At 36.8% G+C, this 22,054-nt stretch overlaps 1 protein-coding gene across 1 annotated transcript; it reads left to right on the top strand.

Moving 5' to 3' along the window:
• Positions 1-1,437: 1,437 nt before the first annotated feature.
• LOC144444249 (uncharacterized) lies at positions 1,438-20,360 on the top strand. The gene is made up of 25 exons (XM_078133665.1): positions 1,438-2,770; positions 3,053-3,730; positions 5,438-5,757; positions 6,433-6,588; positions 6,910-7,038; positions 7,202-7,232; positions 7,422-7,510; positions 7,883-7,960; positions 8,204-8,314; positions 8,852-8,923; positions 9,625-9,729; positions 10,102-10,133; positions 10,686-10,776; positions 11,306-11,351; positions 11,593-11,645; positions 11,915-12,005; positions 12,838-12,976; positions 14,017-14,118; positions 14,623-14,683; positions 15,061-15,096; positions 15,797-15,864; positions 16,476-16,543; positions 17,023-17,661; positions 18,417-18,524; positions 19,356-20,360. Exons 1-25 carry the CDS (start codon positions 1,438-1,440, stop codon positions 19,466-19,468), a joined length of 4,749 nt encoding a protein of 1,582 aa, XP_077989791.1. The 3' UTR covers positions 19,469-20,360.
• The last annotated feature ends 1,694 nt before the right edge of the window (positions 20,361-22,054 follow it).

Genomic DNA, 22,054 nt, shown 5'->3' with positions numbered 1-22,054 from the left:
TGTTCTATAACATACATGTGCATATTCATTGTTGTTGTGATACAATCCAATGTGGCCGCCTGGCAGCCATTTTGTTTTTGATTTTTCTATGTCCAAAGCCATAACTCAGACATGCTTGAACAGATCTCATTCAAAGTTGGTATTAGGACAGTGTTCTATGACATACATGTGCATATCCATTTGTTGTCATGATACGATCCAATATGGCCTCCTATCAGCCATTTTGTTTGTGAATTTTCCATGTCCAAAGCCATAACTCAGACATGCTTGAACAGATCTCGTTCAAAGTTGGTATTAGGACAGTGTTCTATGACATACATGTGCATATCCATTTTCATCGTGATACGATCCAATATGGCTGCCTGGCAGCCATTTTGTTTGCGAATTTTCCATGTCCAATGCCATAACTCAGACATGCTTGAACAGATCTCATTCAAAGTTGGTATTAGGACAGTGTTCTATGACATACATGTGCATATCCATTTTCATCATGATACGATCCAATATGGCTGCCTGGCAGCCATTTTGTTTGCGAATTTTCCATGTCCAACAAGCAGACACAACATATCTAAGTCTGTTTGATTTAGGTTCACAAGTGTTGTTGCGTGATCAGGATAGTGATAATTCCTTAAAACCCAATCATAGTGGGGAGTATGTCATTCGCAATGACTTGTTTCTGATGTTTTTCATCAACTTTATTTGTATATAATGTGTGTGATCACTAACCATAAGTATTGAAATAAATAGATCATCAATGTGTTAAAAGTTAACGTAGTTGTATCGTTTTATGTGTCACAGAATGATCACATTGATAGAGATGAAAGTCCAGATGAAGATGAAGAAGAAGAAGAAGGAGAAGGACAAATCAAAAGTCAGGAACCAGAAGAGGTACTAGGAGACGATCATGCAAATGAGCAACCTGGAGAGGACTCTGGAGATTTTATTGATCCACAGCAAATGCTTGATGACAGTAGTAATACAGTTGTACAAGACTCACAGGATCAGGGAATGGTTGAAAGTAATCCTTTGGAAACACTGCCGCCAGAAGTTGTAGCATATGAACAACATGTTCAAACTGATTCCTTGGATCATGGTGAATCCCAAGGTGACAATATTGTCGTCATGAAAGAGGCTGTGTATGTTGAGAGTGATGATAGAAATCATCTCATTGTTGAAGAGACAGGTTCTGAGAATACGGAACCTGTTGAAAGTTCGGACACACCTGGTGATCCATCACATGCAACTGTGGATGTAGGTGTGAATGACCATGAAGTCATAGGTCAGGAGGATGTCGAAATTATAAACGTAGATCAAATACCGTTAGCAGAAGCAGTAGTAGTGGAAAATGTGGAACTGAAGTCATCTGAAGATGGTACTGCTGATACTGAGGATACGGACCAACATGACATAACTGAGGCAAAAGATGCTGTCGAAGGTATGGCGGATGAAGGTGTTAGAGAGGGTGAAAATGAAAATATAGACACCGGAAAAGGAGAAGACAAAGATGAAAATAAAGGTGCAGAAGATGAAAATGAAGATGGTGGCAAAGACGGAGAAGAGGAAACAGATCGGATCGAAGACATAGAAATGGCCAGCGAAACTGATCAAGTTGAAGTTAAAGATGGAAGTGATGAAACAGACCAGGGTGGAGACAACGATAATGTTGATGAAACAGGGCAGGTTGTAGACAAAGATGAAAGAGATGAAACAGACCAGGTTGAAAACGTGGATAAAGCCAGTGAAATAGTTCAGGTGGACGACGATGGAGCTGAGGACAGAGAACAAGGTGAAAACACTGAAGGAGAGGAAAAAGAAACAGGAGGAGAACCTGTTGAATCACATCAAGAAGAGAAAGAGGTAACTGGTGAACCGAGTCAAGATGATGGAATGGATGAAGAGGATAAAATAGATGAAGTACAGGATAATACAAACATAGAGGAAACTGATGAAACAAAGCAGGATGGAAATCATGAAGAGGAAAATGTAAATGCTGAAATAAAAGAAAATCAAAAAGATGATCCCAATGATACAGGCTCAGAAGTACAAGAAAGTGATGACTCTCGTTCCGATGGGGTTGATAAACTACCTGAAGGTGCACAAGAACTTCAAGGTGAGAATGATGTCAAGATATCCGATGATGTGGCAGATAAAGTTAATATTGATGAACTAGATCAACTTTTATTGGAGATTGAAAAAGATGAACAACAGAGTAAAGAACAAGGTTTACATCTCAACAGTGAAAGTATGTTGGAAGATCTTGCAGATGAGGGTGGTATCAGGGAGGAGAAAGATACGAATGTGGTAAACGAAGATGATGAAGATGAGGATGAAGATGAAGGTGGAGAGGAGGAGGAGGAGGAGGATAGTGAAGATGAAGAAGAGGATGAGGAAGAGGAAGGAGAAGAGGATGATAGTGGAAAAAGTGAAAATAATCAGCAGGATGTTCCACATTCCGTTTCTGATGAACAAACTAATCTTGTAAAAGAAGCTGATGATCTTGGAAATCAACAGAACTTGGCAGTTGAAGAGAATTCAGGGAATCAGGTGAATGAAAATCCTGGGCAAAATGATGCAGATACTACAGAAATAAAGACTGAAGATGAAGGAACTGAGAAACAGGTTGAGACAAATGATGATGACGACTCTGAGATAAAGGAACGTGAGAAGACAGAGGAACAAGTGCGGGATGCAGTAAGAGAAAAGATGGCCGACATGAGAGCTGACTTTGATGCATTTGTCAGGGATAAAGAAAAAATTGCACAAGAAATGGGTAAGTGATGTCAGCTGGTCTTGGTTTCCTCTTTGTATGTTTGATAGCATTTGAAGTTTGTGCTATATGAGATCAGAGTATTGTAGTGTACCACAACAGACCCCCCACGATGCCTGAGTGTGTTTGTGTGTGTGTGTGGGGGGGGGGGGAGCAAGTACCCACACATTAAACAAGTAACATCTGAACAATATATTTGATTAGTTTTGCTGAAAAAAAAATCCATTAAAAATGCAAACTTGAGTTGTAGTGTGATTTGCATAAATGTTTTGTTTTGCTTCACAGTTGCTGAAATGGAAGCAAGTGATGACAACGTTAAATCAGAAAACCGTGATGAAGTAATCAACGATGCATCTAACAGTGTTCATAATGGTATGAATATAGATGATAACAATGACCAAGGTAAGGACTTTGAAATTATTGATGGTACAACCATCTACTTAGGAGACTGGCCGGAAGATGACATGGAAACAGACACTGTGATAGCAAGTGTAGCAGCAAGCATTGAACCGACCGTTACGTCGCAGGTGATGGAGGCTACCCTTACTGACACTTTGACCCTAACCCACACCCAGGATAGTACTAATGTAAGACATGAACCGGATCATAATCTTGGTGGTAGTGAATTTAAGGAACCTGATCGTTTAGAGCACGGTGACGGTAATAATGGTGTGCAAAGGGAAGAAATAAAACCGTCAGAAGTGATGGGAGACATGCATGAACATGACCAACACACACATGCTACTGAGAGTTTACATATCATCAGTGCAACATCTGTTGAAATGACTGCTACGGTAGATGCAGCTGTACTGCAGGATCATCAAAGTACTGCGTCTGTACAGTCAGGGCACACTGTTAATCATCTTGGTGGTAGCATATCCAATGGTCAAGTTGATGGTGGTGAAGGTGATAATATACATTTAACACTGGGAGGTGAACAGACCGGTGATACTTCTGAATCAGGTGGGATATTTGTGCTATACAATGCATGAAAGACATGTTTTCAGTTGTTGGGTGTATTCAAAGTGTGCAGTATGTTACTGTGTGAAAAAAAATCCATTGGATGGAAGGTCTATGTTTATACCCATTTATGAATGTCATGATGGTTGAATGGTTAGTGTGGCTGTCTTGTAATCTGTACATTGCAGGTTGTGGAGTCATGATGATTGAATTGTTAGAGTGGGTGGCTTGTAATCTGTATATTGCTGGTTGTGGAGTCATGATGGTTGAATGGTTAGAGTGGGTGGCTTGTAATCTGTACATTGCTAGTTGTAGAGTCATGATAGTTGAATGGTTAGAGTGGGTGGCTTGTAATCTGTACATTGCTGGTTGTGGAGTCATGATGGTTGAATGGTTAGAGTGGGTGGCTTGTAATCTGTACATTGCTGGTTGTGGAGTCATGATGGTTGAATGGTTAGAGTGGGTGGCTTGTAATCTGTACATTGCTGGTTGTGGAGTCATGATGGTTGAATGGTTAGAGTGGGTGGCTTGTAATCTGTATATTGCTGGTTGTGGAGTCATGATGGTTGAATGGTTAGAGTGGGTGGCTTGTAATCTGTACATTGCTGGTTGTGGAGTCATGATGGTTGAATGGTTAGAGTGGGTGGCTTGTAATCTGTACATTGCTGGTTGTGGAGTCATGATGGTTGAATGGTTAGAGTGACTGGCTTGTAATCTGTATATTGCTGGTTGTGGAGTCATAATGGTTGAATGGTTAGAGTGGGTGGCTTGTAATCTGTACATTGCTGGTTGTGGAGTCATGATGGTTGAATGGTTAGAGTCGGTGGCTTGTAATCTGTACATTGCTGGTTGTGGAGTCATGATGGTTGAATGGTTAGAGTGGGTGGCTTGTAATCTGTATATTGCTGGTTGTGGAGTCATGATGGTTGAATGGTTAGAGTGGGTGGCTTGTAATCTGTACATTGCTGGTTGTGGAGTCGTGATGGTTGAATGGTTAGAGTGGTTGGCTTGTAATCTGTACATTGCTGGTTGTGGAGTCATGATGGTTGAATGGTTAGAGTGGGTGGCTTGTAATCTGTACTTTGCTGGTTGTGGAGTCATGATGGTTGAATGGTTAGTGTGGCTAACTTGTAATCTCTACATTGCTGGTTGTGGAGTCATGATGATTGAATGGTTAGAGTGGCTGGCTTGTAATTAGCAGCAAGTTGCTGGTTGGTGCCTTTCCACTTTCATTTGTTCCATGGGCAAAATTTGAACCCACCTCTGTGCTTGAGTTGAGTCTTGACCTGGCTGTGTGAATGTAGTCCTGGTAAGACCAAGGTTTAGATCTGTTCCTACAGTTCTAATAACTGGACCTCCATGAAAAGAGGCCAATACATCTAGGGATATCTACATGTCGTGTAGTAACAAATTCTTTATTATTATTTAGCATATCCTTCATGTATGCATCTCTGGGTGTATTTCAAAATAAACCATTGACAATGAAAACCGTAGATTAGAACACCATTTACTCCCTCTCATCAATACTTCTTTTTATTGGTTCATAAATGTTGTAAAAGTAACAATATCGTGTAGATTATCAGTAGTTTTGTCACTGAGATTCAGTCGATAACATTGTCATGAAACCATACATTGCTAACCCTAATACTTTGACAGGACTGAACAAACTTTAAATACAATATAAATGAAATAACGGGTATTATATTATAGATCAAAGTGGTCAGCCTGACAACTTGGAGAGTACTCAGTCACCAATTGATGACCAGTATTCAGCCACCGAACCTCCAGGTCTTAATATCGAAATACCGCTAATGACTGAACCTCCTAAAGTAACCACAGCTGATAAACTTCGAATAATCCAGCACCATACAAAAGATAGCGAGTCAGATGTAACCAACTCACAGGCTGATGTCATGGATGGCGCAGGACCTGAGGATTTGCTTGTAGTTGAGCGAGAAGAAAATGAAGTTGGTATTGGTAGGAGAAAATTACATATAAATTGGGATGACGATTTAGACCAGATGTACGATGTAAGTAGATATATGAATTTAAATGAATTCTGTGTTCATAGTAACTTTCTGAAAGTTTCTCTTGTTCATCGTATCTTTTTTTGATCCAGGTTCTACTAAAATGTTTGTAGCCACATGGAAAGTGAATTTAGACACACATGTAAACCTAGGTATTTTCACTACTAGAAAATTTGGTGATTTTACAAGTCTTCAGCTAGTTTTCAGCAACTAATTTTTACTAATTATCAGACTAGTACTTTGCGTTCATGTTCATGTACTTGTACAAGAAAGGCATTTTAGTCACTATTTTCACTTTTTTGTTATCCAGCCAAAATATGCAAAAATAAGTCTTCAGTGAAAATTTCCAGGTTTACAAGTATTGGGAATAAGAAAACTAAAAGTAATTGTGTATGATAGAATAAGCAAATCATGAGGAAGGAAGCAAAACTTTTTAAAAAGTTGATGGTAACGAAAAAGAGATAATCACTGTCTCTCATATTTCATGTTGATGTGTAAAAATACATGATGTGGAGACTAACCCAGAAACTTAGCTATCTGACTCAACATTCTGGTTTGATCTTACATATGACCACCTTGTCAAGCTGTGTAGCCAAGTCTCAGGGCTATGTGGGGATGTGTGAAAAAGGGATAACTGTACTATATTCAAAAACATGTTGTCAATCATTATTTTATTAGCCTGAAGAACCGTTGACCAAAGCAAGAGAAGGCGACAACTTTGATGAGTTCAATGCTAAATCTGACGGTAAACACTCCAAATCACCATTCTATAGTTCCTGGCTTGATGACTGGATAGATGGAATTAAACCATTGCTAGAACCAGTACTACTAATGGTAAGTTATGTGAACTCTTTGACTATTCACTTACTGAGGAATGACTTCGTGTTTAGGTTGATGGTGTTATGGCAGAGTCAGTCTGTAACATAGCATAGCTTTTTGTAAACAATTGACTATATTTTTACGTGGTGCCAACCAGCTTACATTTAATATTGTGCTTGTGTAGGGTTGAGATAGAGATGTGGTCAGGGAAGGACTTGCATTGTACTATAGTTTTGACTCCATTGCCTGGTGTGTTGATCTATACAATAAAGCAGAAGTATAATGAATGATATCTAAATTACAACAAGGGTATAAAATATCACTGTATTTTCTCAGTTACCAGATGCCTGTTACGTAATGCTAGAGGAAGAATCATTCTATGGCATTCCATGGTTTGCTGTATTTATAACTGTACTTGTTGGAATGTTAACATTTGGATTTTTCACATGTAAATGTGTATGCAAGGTGAGTACATCATATTTCAATGTCTATACGTGATAAATCAGTGTAACTGCTTTATTTGTTTCCTTCACATAGCTAGACAATGTATGTCCTAGCTATGTCTCACTTTGACCATGACAATCATTCTGCATTAACACATTTTCTTTCTTTTTTTTTGATTGAACAGTTATTTGGGAAGAAGAAAGTCGATCATTTAGGTAAGTCACTTAATAATTTGTTTGTCGTTTTGTCTTAAAATCAAATAGTGTATGTTCATCTTATATTTCATTATGTGTCATATATCCTTTTGAAAGTGTTATTCCATTGCTATTGGTGTACACTGATTTTCATTTGTGTGTAGATTTGTAAGTATGGTGTGATTGTAATTATGTTTCTGTATTTTGCAGTAATCCAAAGACAACTAGAACAACAGACACAATTGTTGGAGACAGAGAAACAGGAGATTCAAAATTCTTTGACAACTTTCCAAAGACAGGTAAACAAAGAAATAGACAGACAGACAGACAGACAGACAGACAGATGGGTGGGTGGACAATGGACATACAGACATGCAGACAGACAGACAGACAGACACATATATATATACACACACTGCTGACACATACACACACACACACACACATTGCTAAACCATTTGTCATTTACTGCAGCATGACTTGTCTTTTATGACATCATAAAGTGGCAAAGAGAAAAAAATTCATGAAATAAAAGATCAGTACTTTGAAATTTTGCTTTCTACTAGTAACATACATTGATAAGAGTAACCCACAATATAGTTGGTCCCAATAAACTTGGTGGTGCCATCCAACTCTGAAGTTTGATTTTCATTTTTTACATTATTTGATAGGCACAATCACTACAGACTGCATTGGAAAATGAAAGACTAGCTGCTACCAAGTTGGCTGATGAGAAGGACAATTTTGAGGTAAGAACTTTTGTGATATTCATGTATAACCAAAAGTAGATGTTATCAGTTTCTCATTGAAGGGGATTTTTGTCAACTTACAAAAAGTTTGAAATGAAAATAACATGTATATTTTAATTTTCATTTGTCTTTTACGTTTTAACGTACAAAGATTTTGGAATCAAATTAGCATTAGTCTTTTTTGTTTTAATTTACAAAGATTTTGGAATCAAATTAGCATTTGCCTTTTATTTTACATTACAGATGCTGTACAATGAGATTCATAATAAAAATGTCAGCCTGGAAGATGAACTACAACGACTGCAAGATGAATATACAGAACAAAATAAACATTATATGGAACAACAGAATCAAGTAAGAATCTAGTCATTATTTCATGAAATTCTTTGATGAGTTTTGAAGAAATAGTGATGAAGAAGTAAAGTTCTACTAGGAAACATTTATGGTTACCGTACATTAAATGTCAAAAGCTAGTGGTACAATTAACTCTACTAGTAATAGAAGCAACAGTAGTTATTAGATCTGCTAAAAGCTACCTATTCAGCATGCGTTTTTTTTTCTAAATTTAAAAAAAACACCAAAAAGAACTTTGTGCCGGGAATTGCTCCTATTAGTCCTAGTGATTTTCTTTTTATTCAGTTTATGTTCAGCTGGAAATAGACCAATTTGTTGTAAAATATTGCTAAATTATGGACATGGTTATCTTGAATTTTTGAGAGAGGGAGGAAGGGAGGGAGAGAGAAAGAGAGAGAGAGAGGTGGGGGGGGGGGAGATGGACTGGTAGAGACTGTGTTTTAGGGCATGTGGATACAAGTATATATGATTATAGTACATGTATTATAATCAGAATGGCATACCATAACATTTTCCCTTTTATTGTTTGTTTCCCAGAATGCACTATACCAACAGCAAGTCACAGATAGTATGACTCAAATGACAATCTTACAACATCAAGTCCAAGAGGTATGTATGTCAGTCATACACAGATTTCTAAAATTCTTTTTTTTTACTACAAAGAATCATACTCCTGTTACTGGTTGATTTATCTTCTGATATGTATGATACACAAATATGCAGTGGTGACATTGCATCTGTCATGAAAAGAGATCCATGCAACACGCCCTGCTGAGAAGATAAAAAAAATGTAATTCTGAAGTTGGAAGATGAAATGTGAAATGAAAGGGGAACATCACTCAAGGACATAAGACTGTTGCATACTTACATATTCATTGGATGCACACTGAATATTCATGACTATTGACCTGAAGGTAATAACCACCTAGGAATAATGAATATTCAGTGTTCAACTAATACATATGCATGTGTGCTAAGTCCCATAAGGTAGAAGTAGACCACTATGAGAACAATGACAGTGTAATAGAATTTTAATTTGGTCTTTCTTGGTACTCCCACAAAATTCATGGTATGTGAAATCATGAAATGATTCCAGAACCCCAAGTTTATGAAAATGCATCTATTTCCTGGAGTAGCGTTCCCCTTTAAAATTGAAAATGAAAGAAATTTGTAAACATCTAACAAAGTGTTATAATTCTGACAATTTGTTGTTCAACTTGAATGATCTTGAACTGAATGTACAACCACCATCAGTCAGTTGCATCTATCTAACATGGTGTTATAATTCTTACAATAATCTATTGTTACAGCTTGAATCATCCCAAACAGAATCTACCAACACTATCAGTCAGTTACAGCTTGATGTTGACAACTGTCAGGAACAGATTAGAATGCTAGAAGAGAGTAAAGAACATGTAAGTGTCAGATCTTGTATACCATGTGGTAAATAGTATTGTTGTAAGTTATTACTGGAGGTTTTTTTCCCTGTGAGTTTATTATGTCATAATAATATTCTTGATACAAAATGTAAAAACATTTACGTGTGATTTCAGTATAAAAGTGACTTATTCAAACTGAACATTTATTTGAACTCCTGTCTCAAATTGCATTGCTCCATGTTCATACAACGTAATAGCAACATCAGATTACTTGTGTTGTATTTCTGATTATCAGATGTAGTGTTTTGAGTCAAACTTTTCCAGGCTTTACTAAACATTCAAATTTGCTATAAGAATACCATGCAGTAGATTTTTAATGTTCAAATCTCTGTGTTTATTCTCACCTAGTTACTTCAAGAAGCTGAAGGCTGGAATGAAAGGTACAGTTTGTAATTACATCTTTGAAGCCTTTATGTTAGGAATGACTTATTTGTTTTAAATGTTCCTCTTGTGTGTGTGTGTGTGTGTGTGTGTGTGTGTGTGTGTGTGTGTGTGTGTGTGTGTGTGTGTGTGTGTGTGTGTGTGTGTGTGTGTGTTTGTGTGTGTGTGTGTGTGTGTGTGTGTGTGTGTGTGTGTGTGTGTGTGTGCGTGCGTGCGTGCGTGCGTGCGTGCGTGTGTGCGTGCGTGCATGTGTGTGTGTGCCACTAGTGGGGATGGGGATACTTCAAATATACTCAGTATACCATTTATGTGATATTTAGAAAATGTAATTGAAAACTGCATTTATTATCTCAAGTGCTATGATACTTTGAAAGACAGAAGGGAGGGGATGCCAACATTGTATTCATTTTCCTTCATATTGTGATCTTTTAGGTCAGTTTTCAAAAAAGTCAAGTTTTTCTTGGCATGTCAAAGGTCACACTGATATAAGTGTTTCTGGGGATCGCAGTATAGTGTACTGATTTGTACTTTATGTAATATATTTTTAATAGAGTACAGGAAATTACTGAGCAACTGAATGTTACAACTAGTGAAAAGAAACAAGCTGAAGAGACTGTGGAATTTAAAAGTAACGAAATTGAGGTGAGTATAGATTTCATGACGATGTCGTAATTTCTACCAGAATTAAAAAATATGATCTCTTGGTAGAGTTCTGTGGTATGATTGCATTGACTTACAAATGAATGACAAACTTGACAACTATCGTAGAATCATACAACACACAGAAAAATACCGATACGTTTGCTTGCTCATGGTAGGCAGGAATGAGACAAGTTTCATGCAAAGACATACAATGTAATTAATGCCAGTAACTTATCAAAACATAAACACCACAGGGACCAGGAGGATTCCATAACTCTGTGTACTTATAGAATGCTACATGGTATAACAATCGTGTTACTGCTACTTTATAATTTCCACGGATATAAACAAACTGATAAATGCATCACCTAAACCTACAGCAATGGCACCCCCTGTTTTTTTTTTATTGTATTGTATTGTATCGGTTGTGTTTTCTTGCAGGTTGTAACTTAATTTACCATTGAAATGACATTTTGCACTCTCATATACATATCCTTTGAGATTTATTTTTTTTATTAACTCATTGCAGGTACTGAAAGATTGCCTGTTGCAGTTGAAACCTTTTGCAAATGCAGGTATGTATTCACCAATTTCTTACAGACCTTTTAAGGGATATAGAGTTTAAACTGGACATGAATTATTACATTTATATGTTGTATGACTGCAGATACTCTCTACAAGTATGTATCTGTATACAATATTTGTCTTTATCTTTCCTAACATCCGTGGATTACGGGTATATATCTTCAACACTTTAGAATTTGTAAACTTATGTATTGGTGTTGCTTAGATTTACGTGTGTATTTTCTATTTCAGAAGATACTGAAAATACTGAAGAGAAAATCAAAGAGCTGCTTGATGTTGCTAAGGTATGTGGTATTCTTATCTATGTACAGTTACATGACTACCGGGATATCTTGAATTTCTCTGTAGTGTACTGTATGCTGAATACCAAATATGGTAGAACCTAAGTATCAAGTTTATAGCAAGCTGACAAATCAATGAGTGAGAAAAAGTGGTTACATGCTCACAATGTAATGACGTATTTTGATAGAATTTGTTTCATAGCTGGAAAGTGAATAAACATAAGAAAATTTTTTGAGTGTGACATAATTGTGTTTTATTCATTGTTATACAGGTTAATGCCAAGTTAGCTGTATCAGAGGAGGATAGAAACAACTTGGAACAGAAATTACAAACAGAGATTGCTTGCCGGATACAACTAGAAGGTTTGTTCCATTTATTGATCATATATGTCATTTAACATTTATGCTGCAACGATATGTTCACTTATGTTGCGACATTAATCTGAAATGTGCTGCAACTATGAATAAAGAATAGTCACTGCAATGATAGTTTTGCAATATATGCTGCAACGATTTGGTCACAATGTATGCTGCAACAATAATCTGAAATATGCTGCAACTATGAATAAAGAATATATCCTGCAACTATAGTTTTGCAATATATGCTGCAACAATACATTCACAATATGCGCTGCAACAATAATCTGAAATGTGCTGCAACTAGAGTTTCACATTATCTACTACAATGATTGGTTCACAATATGTGCTGCGACAATACCAGTAATCTGAAATGTGCTGCAACCATAGTTAAAATGATACATACTGCAATCATAGAATTCAAATTCAAAGGGAACGTGAATCTTTGTTTACCCCTAACCTTATTATGTCTCCATGATCAAATATATTGAAATAACTGTCTAAGTGAGATGGGTAACTCCATTTAGGTTCTTTGAAAATTATAATCCTTAGTAATTCTTGGTATTTACAATAACATTTTACTTTGTGTTAAAAGTAGAACAAGCATGCCAACTTGTTCTCGTGTGTAACTATAGTAACGCATGTGTTGCATATGGAGTGGAAGTCATGTTGTTAACCAACCAACCAACCAATAAAAGTGATTACTATTATTTATGACATGCCTAGTTGGTAACATGATATTTCAGGTACTAAGCTGTGATGTAAAACATGATTGTCTCCCCACATCTGGTGTGTCTAAATTGAAATAAAATATTCATTTTTTGAAATGTTTAAACAGATACTGTGGCCCAACTGAACAAACAAGTGGAAGAACTTCAAGTTGGTCATTCTGAAACTGAAAAACAATTTACTGAAGCACAAACCAAACTACAAGTTCTTTCAGAGTATTTTAAAGAAAAAGAAAACAAGATGCAAAGGTAAGAGTAACAAGTCATTCAGACTTATTTCTGCCTCTAGTATAATTGCTGTTATCAACTTAAAAGTTAAAGTCCAGTCAGACTTATTTCTGCCTTTAGTACACTTGTATTGATTACTGTTATCAACTTAAAAGGTAAAGTCCAGTCAGACTTATTTCTGATTTTAGTACACTTGTATTGATTACTGCTATCAACATAAAAGTAAAATCCAGTCAGACTTATTTCTGCCTTTAGTACACTTGTATTGATTACTGTTATCAACTTAAAAGGTAAAGTCCAGTCAGACTTATTTCTGATTTTAGTACACTTGTATTGATTACTGCTATCAACATAAATATGATTTGGTTGATAAAATCGGACCTTGGTAACTTATTCAACTTTGAAATCTTTTAAAGAAGTCCTACTGCGCTTGACATGTGTTCAGCCATTTTGTGGATTTCCTGCAAAGGCTTATGGGAAAACCAGTAGTGATGACATCATAATGTATTTGTGTTTCTATTTTTGTCAAAAATGATGCCATCACAAGAGGTTTTCCCATAAACAAGTCAACTACATCCAAACATTTCCTGGTAGGAATAGGTTTCCATCAATGATTTGATACCCAAATAAACCCCAGCAATCCAACCACATACAAAAATATCCTAATGGGAATTATGGTACTGTATATCAGTGATATTTCACGGTACTGATTTTATTTTTTTTTGTTTTGTTTGGCAAAAAATATTCTGAAAACCACAAACAAAAACAGATATACAATACAACAACAATCACTTTGCAGTAAAGACAAAACAGATACACCACTGAATACCTTTGCCGAGGATGACACACAAACAAGTTTTATCAACTTATTTCCATTGTGGTACTCTCACAAAAAATCACACAAACGATAAAAAGAATGATGAAATGCATTACATAACAGACAAAATATACTAAAAAAGATAAAAGGTGACACGACTTCAATATGGAAGAAAATGAAAGTAGAACGAGAACAGTATTAATACATTCATGGTCTCACTGAAATCTAACTCTGTTAATATCAGGCAACTTGGTGTTGAAGAAGCATTACGAATGCAAAGTGAAGAACACTTGCAGACAGTGGAGAAAAAAGCGGCTATATCTGAAGAAGGTGTTACCAATTATAAGTAAGTGAATGAAAAAATTCTGACAAAATCGATATCAAAACTTTTGGAAATTTATAAGTAACTTTTAGTTAACGTATGAATGCTGAATATGGTTGTTTTAGCTATTTAATTTATGTAAATTAGTTTTGACTGTGCCAAGGTATGCAAATTAAGGGTCATATGAAGGTTATGTATATGTAAATTAGCTCTGACTGCCAAGGTACCCTATGGGTCTGATCATATGAAGTCATTAATATGTAAATTAGCTTTGACTGTCAGGGTATGCAAATTAAGGGTCATATGAAGAAGTCATCAATATGTAAATTAGCAAATGGAATGTGAATGGAACACAAATTAGCTATTTGAATTTAATGTATACTAGTGATCACACAGGTATTGAGGAAGGTGTTGTAAAGTCCGATATAATATGGTTAGTTGATATTTTGTGTTTCTGCATAATAGATATACAATATCACCAGTGTTATCGTATGATTGATGTATGATTTATGTCTCCACTCTTTCCAGAAAACAAATTATGGATTTGAAGAAGGAGCTTGAAAAAGTAGAGCAAAATTTCCGCTCAGAGGTAAGAGTCGTTCTTCATTCCATCTATCACTTATTAATCCTCATAGATTCATTTATACAATCTGTAGTCATGTTTGTCTTGTTCTAGAGCTGCTCAAAGGTGAACGCCACTCCAGGAAATAAAGATGTTTTCCTAAACTATGGAGAGTCATTTTCGTGATTTGACATCACCTGCAGTCACTTGTGATTTCAGATAAACATCAAGTTGATCTTATGCCTTTGTAGGGTATCTTTGCTATGGGCTATTGCATCATGGGAGTCAGCAGAAATAGTGTATTCATGTTTGTAAACTGAATATTTGTCTTAATAGTGTAAATCTGTGTGATAGTGCTTCATGTAAAATATCATTGTAATATCATATTTTCTCTTCCCCTTTAGGTTGCTACACATGAGAAAAAAGCTCACGAAAGTTGGGTAAGTGTTTGTGTTGTTTTTAATAGGTGAAGTGATTTGCATACCGCCATTCATATTATCACCTTACATGTAACTTCCCACTGTATTTGTAGTTCCGTAGCCACCAACACACAGGAGTACTCAAGAATGAAATATGTGTATATATACATTTCTCTGATAGTCATTTACCACTTAGACAAAAAGTACATGCAGTAGGTACCAATAGAATGTAATGTGACCTTTCTATATTACTTTTATTGTAGCACATTATTTGAGACCTCAGTTATCAGTACTATGATTGGAACTGTGTCTTCATACAGCTTAGACTTATATTCATTCTAATGCTCACGAAGGACTGCCCACCTAACTCTGGACATTTCATATATGTGTGTATTTCAAAGATTTTACTTTCTATGTCATTGTTTTATGGAATCTTTCTGCTTTTGAGTTTTGTACAATTATCGACCCCACGTGACCCTACACACATTCATGTAGGGACTATATGGTACAATACACTAACTTACCTCTGCCAATGTTGAGCAGTCTGAGCAGTTCTTCCATTATACTGCTCAATAAACCAAAGAAGGGCGCCCTCACAGTGCATAACACTGATAAGACTTTTTAAGTGACATCTTTTATGAAACTGAAGAAATTTGTAATGTTACAGACTTTGATTTCTAGTTTTCCAGTTACTGAATAATTGAGTTTGTGTCTTTTACAGCTTGCTGCCAGATCAGCTGAAAGAGAGAAGAGTGAGACGAAACGAGAAAATGCACAATTTCGTCAAAAGTAAGATGTACTTACTGTTGTCATTAAAACCAAACAAACATTTGACAGAGAATGCTTGTGCATAGCCCATTGATAAAAATACTGTCTATGGCAGTACTCTGTATAGATTGTTTATACAATAGCTGTCATGCATTGTCAGTGTCACATAAAACTGTGAAAGTGTGATCATGTTTGAAGGACTGTTTAGATCTACATGAGAGAGAAGTATGGGAATAGATTGACATGTGTCATTGCTCTGTGTGGGGATAAGTCAAGGAAACAAACGTTTTCATATAAACCAGTTGTGTGTCAATAGGCAATATTGTTATTTCTCCACTTCTTGCGATAGGTGTTTTATAGTCCATAAGTTAGTTTATTCACTCAGGCGCAAATCAACATACAGACAGAATGATGCGCGAACGAGCGCGCGCACACACACACACACACACACACACACACACACACACACACACACACACACACACACACACACACACACACACACACAGAATGCATCCAGAGGAAAACTCTAAATGATTATTTAATACTTCAGATGACTGTTAGTTGGTGTATTGCGATTCGTATCATGATTTATGTTTGTTTTTTCTGACAACAACTTTCATATTTTGTAGAGTTACTGAGTTAGAAGGCAGACTTAAAACAGCAACTTCTACACCAATTGTCAAACCTTTACCTTCAAGTAAGTTGTCACACTTCACGTGTTGGTAAGCTGTTACAGAGATGATAAGTTGTCGCAAAGTTGATAAGCTGTTACAGAGTTAACTTGATAAGTTGCAGTGTTTTTGTGAAGGTTGGGGAACCCGGGTAACAGAAAGGGGGAATATGGTAAAACTGGCAGTTTCCATAGATTGTACCATGAATTTGATGGGGAACTTGAGTAAAATGGCAGGGAAACTCAGGTAGATTTTACCTGCTTACCACTCCTTAATAAAAAAAACACTGAGCTGTTACATAGTTGAATAATTATATTGATGTGAGTTTGTATTGTGGGAGTCAGCTGTTCGTAATAGATTCTTTGTTGTAACTTTTTAGTGATGATAAACCATGTGTTGATAAAACTTGGAAGAAGCCCTTGTCAATTACATTTATATTAATTTCTGTGTCTGCAGTTACTGTAAAAAATTTGTAACTTATTCAATCTTTTCTTTCACTTTAAAGTATCTCCACGGGAAAACAGAGCAGATATGCCATCACCTCCATTTCTAGACAGGAGACCACCAAGTCCTAGAGATGGAACACCGATGATGCCACCTAGAGGTCGTCACGGACCACCGCCACCAAGATTACCACCACCCAATGCTGATATGAGGAGTCCCATTCCTGCACCAGATATTGGCCCACCACCACCGCCACCCTTAGGTGTAGACAGGAGAGGACCTCCACCCCGTGGTATGATGCCACCTATGTCTAGAGACAATGATGAAGTAGGACGTATTATGAGTAGGGTGTCGCCTCCTCCTCCTAGAGACTATGGTCCTCCTTTGCCTCATGATATGAGACCACCTCCTCCTAGACCAATGGGGGATCTAGGACCATTGCCACATAGAGACTTTGGACCACTCCCTCCCCCTCCTCACTCAAGAGACATGGGGCCACCACCACCACATGGTGGTCCACCACCACCACACGGTGGCCCACCACCACCACATCTTGGCCGAGATGGTAGAGTGCCACCACCATTTGGAAGGGAACCTGGACCACCAATGCCTCCATTTGGAAGGGATATGGGACCTCCACCCCCACCTATGATGGGTAGGGGTTCCCATCCGCCTCCTAGGGGTCCTCCACCACCAAGAGGTGAGTTCAATTTTAAATCTTATGATGGCAAACAGAAAGTTTCATTTTTTCATACACAGATGTTAACTTTTCAGGAACTTTCAATTTACAACTTGATTTCAAAGTGATATTTTCCATTAGCTCTGCATCATTGAGCTCAGAACCTTGTTTGGATTTCGCGATGTTTTTTACGGTCTGGAAAATCTTGAACTTGAAGATACAATGTATATTCTTTGCATTTCACGAATAGTTTACTATATGTTACTAAAATCATAATTAACCTGATTGTCATTTGCATGTTGTGATTCAAAATCCCCCATTTCATGTTTAATGATAGTACTTCACTCCCTTTCATGGTTTCTGTATGTTGATCACATTATTTCTGTAAATGTTAAAAAATGTTATGACGTACCATTTTGTGCACTGGAAGTTAGAGAATTAAAAGCTAAGTAAAATAACGATTCAACGGAATGTCTAACATGATGCACCTTGGGATAGGTGAACTGTGAGGGCGATCTCATGTCTCATGGGGTATGCAAGTCGTGTACAGTGGGGATCATGCAAGTCTCACATGGGGTTATGGGAATTCATGTGGAGGGCTTATGCTAGTTTCACTGAAGTGAGCTTATGCAAGTCTGACATGAGGGGGTGGGGGGGGGGGGTGGGGGTGTATATTATAAGTACCATGTAACAGTATCATATTTCAGCCACCCTCTCTTTGCATGTGGTGTTGGTAACGCATGTCTGAGTTGTTCTCTCGGCATGTCTTCTTGTAGGTTCACGTCCATCTAGTAGAACTGGTGTCCCTCCTGGTCCCCCTCCTTTACGTTCCTCCTCACCACTTGATGACACTATGCTACCACCACCATCACCAATGCATGCAGGTAGGAAACGGTGATCACCTTGGTGATTTTAAGGGTGTTCATATTCAGTTATTATTATACAAGATGTACAAGGTTGATGGAATCATGTTGATAAAACAGTTTTGTCACATGTATCACATTAGAAGTAAATAAATGATGAATCATGATGTTCTCAAAATACATTCAAATAACTATTACTTTAACCACAATATCTTGGATATTTGAAGTTGTTGCACCGGATTTTGTTACTACAGTGGCAATTGAAGTTTCAGCATACTCAGTTAGACACAAACTAAAACTGATGTTGTTCGATGTGGTACATTACACAAAGGGGTGATAGCGGTGTCTCTGTTGTATGGATATAATCACCCTGTAAATCAAGTTAGTGTGGGGCCACTTGAGAAATACTAGCAATCAGAAATACCGCCCTTCTGCAAGTATGATTTAAACCAATATCCATTCAGTAGTTGATATCAACATGTCACAACAGTAGTTTTAGTTTGTGTCTATTTTAAGCCGAAACCTCGATTGCCACAGTCATATTTTGTAATCTATGCTGTGTAGACAAATTTCATATCAAAATCAGTTACATGTTACTTTTCATTGTATTTTGAACATTACCACTAAATGTTACTCCATTCTCAAATATTTCTAGTCCAGTCCTCAGTATTTGTAGCATTTGAATTGAATTGTTTATTTCACCAGATACAACAGAAAAGTTTGTACATTTAAAAAAAAAAAATGAAATTAGAATCAGGACCATAGAAACTGATGAAATATTGAATATCATTTCTTTGTCACTTTATCGTACTATGTAAATTCATTGTTGTAAACGGTGTTTATTTCCTATAGGGAGCCATCCGCCACCTCCCCGTGATGACGCATATAGACAACCACCACCACCAGCCTCAGGGTTTCAGCCAGTCAACCCACATCGGCAAATCAGGAAACCGGCACCACCTTGAACTTGAAGCAGTCATAATGACATAGCAGAAGAAAAGGGTGGCATAGGAATGTGCAATATTAAAAACAATTGGACAGTCTATACAAATGTTATATATATATATATTATATATATGTACCAAAAAAGTGGTTGGATCAGTAATGCAAAATGTATTTCCCAAATGTTATGATCGGACTGGTCTTACGTGAATGTTGTATGAAGCAAGTAAAGGAGCGAGCTGGTCGTACATATTGTGGTACATGTATATATATTACCAATTAAAGTTTTGATTGACAAATAGAAAATGTCGTGTGTTTTGAGACTTTACAAGAAACTTGTGGCTTCATGCTTGATGGCTAATCATGTAGAAACAAATCACCAGTAGAAAGACTTCAGTCAACAATCACGGTAAATCAAATGATTAAATTTTTTTGTTTTTTAGCATTAATATTTCACTTTAAGTGATAACATTGCAAGTTTTCAGTTCTTCAAGAATTCAAGCTGTGTCCATTGTAGTCAGTATCAGTGTACTCAGATTCGATACATTTTTTTAGTTTCCACTGTAGTAGTGCATCATGTACTAGTGCATTCAGAAGATAATCTTGAGGTAGATCTGATAGTAGTTATCAATGATAATTATATTTTTTTATGTCAACTTATGAATTTTTAACACTACCTTGTCAATCAATTCAACACAATATCCAAATCATCACTAGTCCATTTTTTATACAGGAGTACAATCAGCTATAGTGTGCTAAAAGTTGAAAAAAAAGTTGTCATCGCAGCAGTACTTATACATGCTCTATCGCATCAAAGCCTCTCACATCCCTATTTTATTGTTGATTTTGTTACATTTATGTGTCAACTGCAAGGACATTATCTGGTACTATAAAGAATTGTAAGTTATCTATAAAGACTGCTTTCTGCAGTTACTTTCTCAATAAATTTATGATCACTTTACAAACGTATGATTTGTTTAGTCAATTGTGTGGGTTGGAATGATGAGTGACTATTGGCCATTTCTAGTTGGTGTGTGGCCAATCATAACACTGAACAACAGGGCCTGAAATTATGGTATCCAGTGTGATGATGTTGTCCACAGACTACCAATTCTTGTCATGGGGATGCCATGATATGCAGCTGGTAGCCAGCTTAGGCTACTGCTGACTGTTCAATGATTCAGAAGACGAAATTAGGAGGGGGGGGGGGGGGGGGGCATTGCGGACCTGGTTTTCATGTTAGGTATAGAGGACTAATGGTCGCCATCCTTGGGCTACAAATTTCAGAAAGTGGTACCCCACGGGGACTGCCATAGAGAAAAGTTTAAATTCAAGCCCTGAACAAAATCAATGATTTATAAAAAAAAAAACCAAGTGTCTACCACTAGTCCTAATCATTCAAATTTGGCACAAAGGTGACATGCCATGAGGGGAAGATGCATGAATGTTAGATTTCTGTAAAGCATTTGATCAAATTTTATATCTTATAACTATGATGCCAACATTTTTCCATCCAAAATCATGGCTTATGCATGTATGAATGTATGCACACGCACATACACACAGCCGGACGTATGTATGGAACTTACCACACGAGCACCACATGTGCCCACTGTGGCTCATAAATCACAACACTTCACATCTAAACATATATCGGTATATATATACTTTATTTTTCAAAGATTTGAAAACATGGCAATATTGTCTGTGCTTTTTACAACACGGCAAACAGCTATCGACCTGCTGGAAATGTTGAAATAGAGAAAAAAAAAGAAAGAAGCAGACAGTATAATAAATGCGAAAACCGTGAAATTATCCTGAGTTATATACAGAACGGAGTAACTAGGTGTCCATGCTTTGGTATGCACTGAAGGAAAACTAACAGACACTATAAAATCTACCTTGGTTTTGATTTACATTACCAAATGTATTGTAATGCAACTAACTGCATGAATTGACATGTTCAGATAATGTGCATCAAATCCTAAGAGAAAACTTTTAATAAAAAGGTCGTGTTATGTGAGAATTTGTCTACTACGTAGTCTTCACTGTTCGGAAAAAGACATAAAAAACAGTTACATTAAGCGATCTTTTGCTACATCAAATGATCATCGGCTAAATTTAGTGATTTTTTGGCATTCAGATAGACGTCTAAGTGTTGGGGACTCTCTCCTAGTGTATGTGTGTTCCTTAAAATCAACGCTTCGATGTGTTTTTTTCATCTGAACTTATGAAACCAGTTGTTTTCAGTATTCCAACCCAAAAGTATTATAACAGGTTATGCATAAACAGAGGTGGGGTACATTCCACCTTTGGTATCTGGGATGCTGTGTTGACCTGTGTTAATGTTTTCAAGTCTTGTAAGTTGTAAAGATACAAATGATGTCATTTCTCAGGGTCTATGAACCAAAACAATATATACATTTTTTCTGAAGACTATTGAAAGTACAAAAAAAGTGAATTCTGTTTTTCATAAGTGTGGATGAAAGTTACACGAAAGCATTGATTGTAAGCTATTTCTATGTCACTAGATGCTGTCTAGTCTGGCATTTGACATTTCTGAGAGAGAAAGTGTGTGTGTGACATTTCTCCAACACTGTTGAACATTT

The sequence above is a fragment of the Glandiceps talaboti genome, chromosome 2 (genome assembly GCF_964340395.1).
Source record: "Glandiceps talaboti chromosome 2, keGlaTala1.1, whole genome shotgun sequence".
NCBI lineage: Eukaryota > Metazoa > Hemichordata > Enteropneusta > Spengelidae > Glandiceps > Glandiceps talaboti.
The sequence above is the reverse complement of the archived record's forward strand: the minus strand, read 5'-3'. Positions and strand labels throughout refer to the sequence as shown.

Coding starts and splice junctions, on each gene's coding strand:
- LOC144444249 (XM_078133665.1), top strand. CDS start 1,438: ATGGCGGATGAAGGTGTTAGAGAGGGTGAAAATGAAAATATAGACACC. Junction 6,589..6,909: donor TAGAACCAGTACTACTAATG/GTAAGTTATGTG, acceptor GTATTTTCTCAG/TTACCAGATGCCTGTTACGT. Junction 9,730..10,101: donor TAGAAGAGAGTAAAGAACAT/GTAAGTGTCAGA, acceptor ATTCTCACCTAG/TTACTTCAAGAAGCTGAAGG.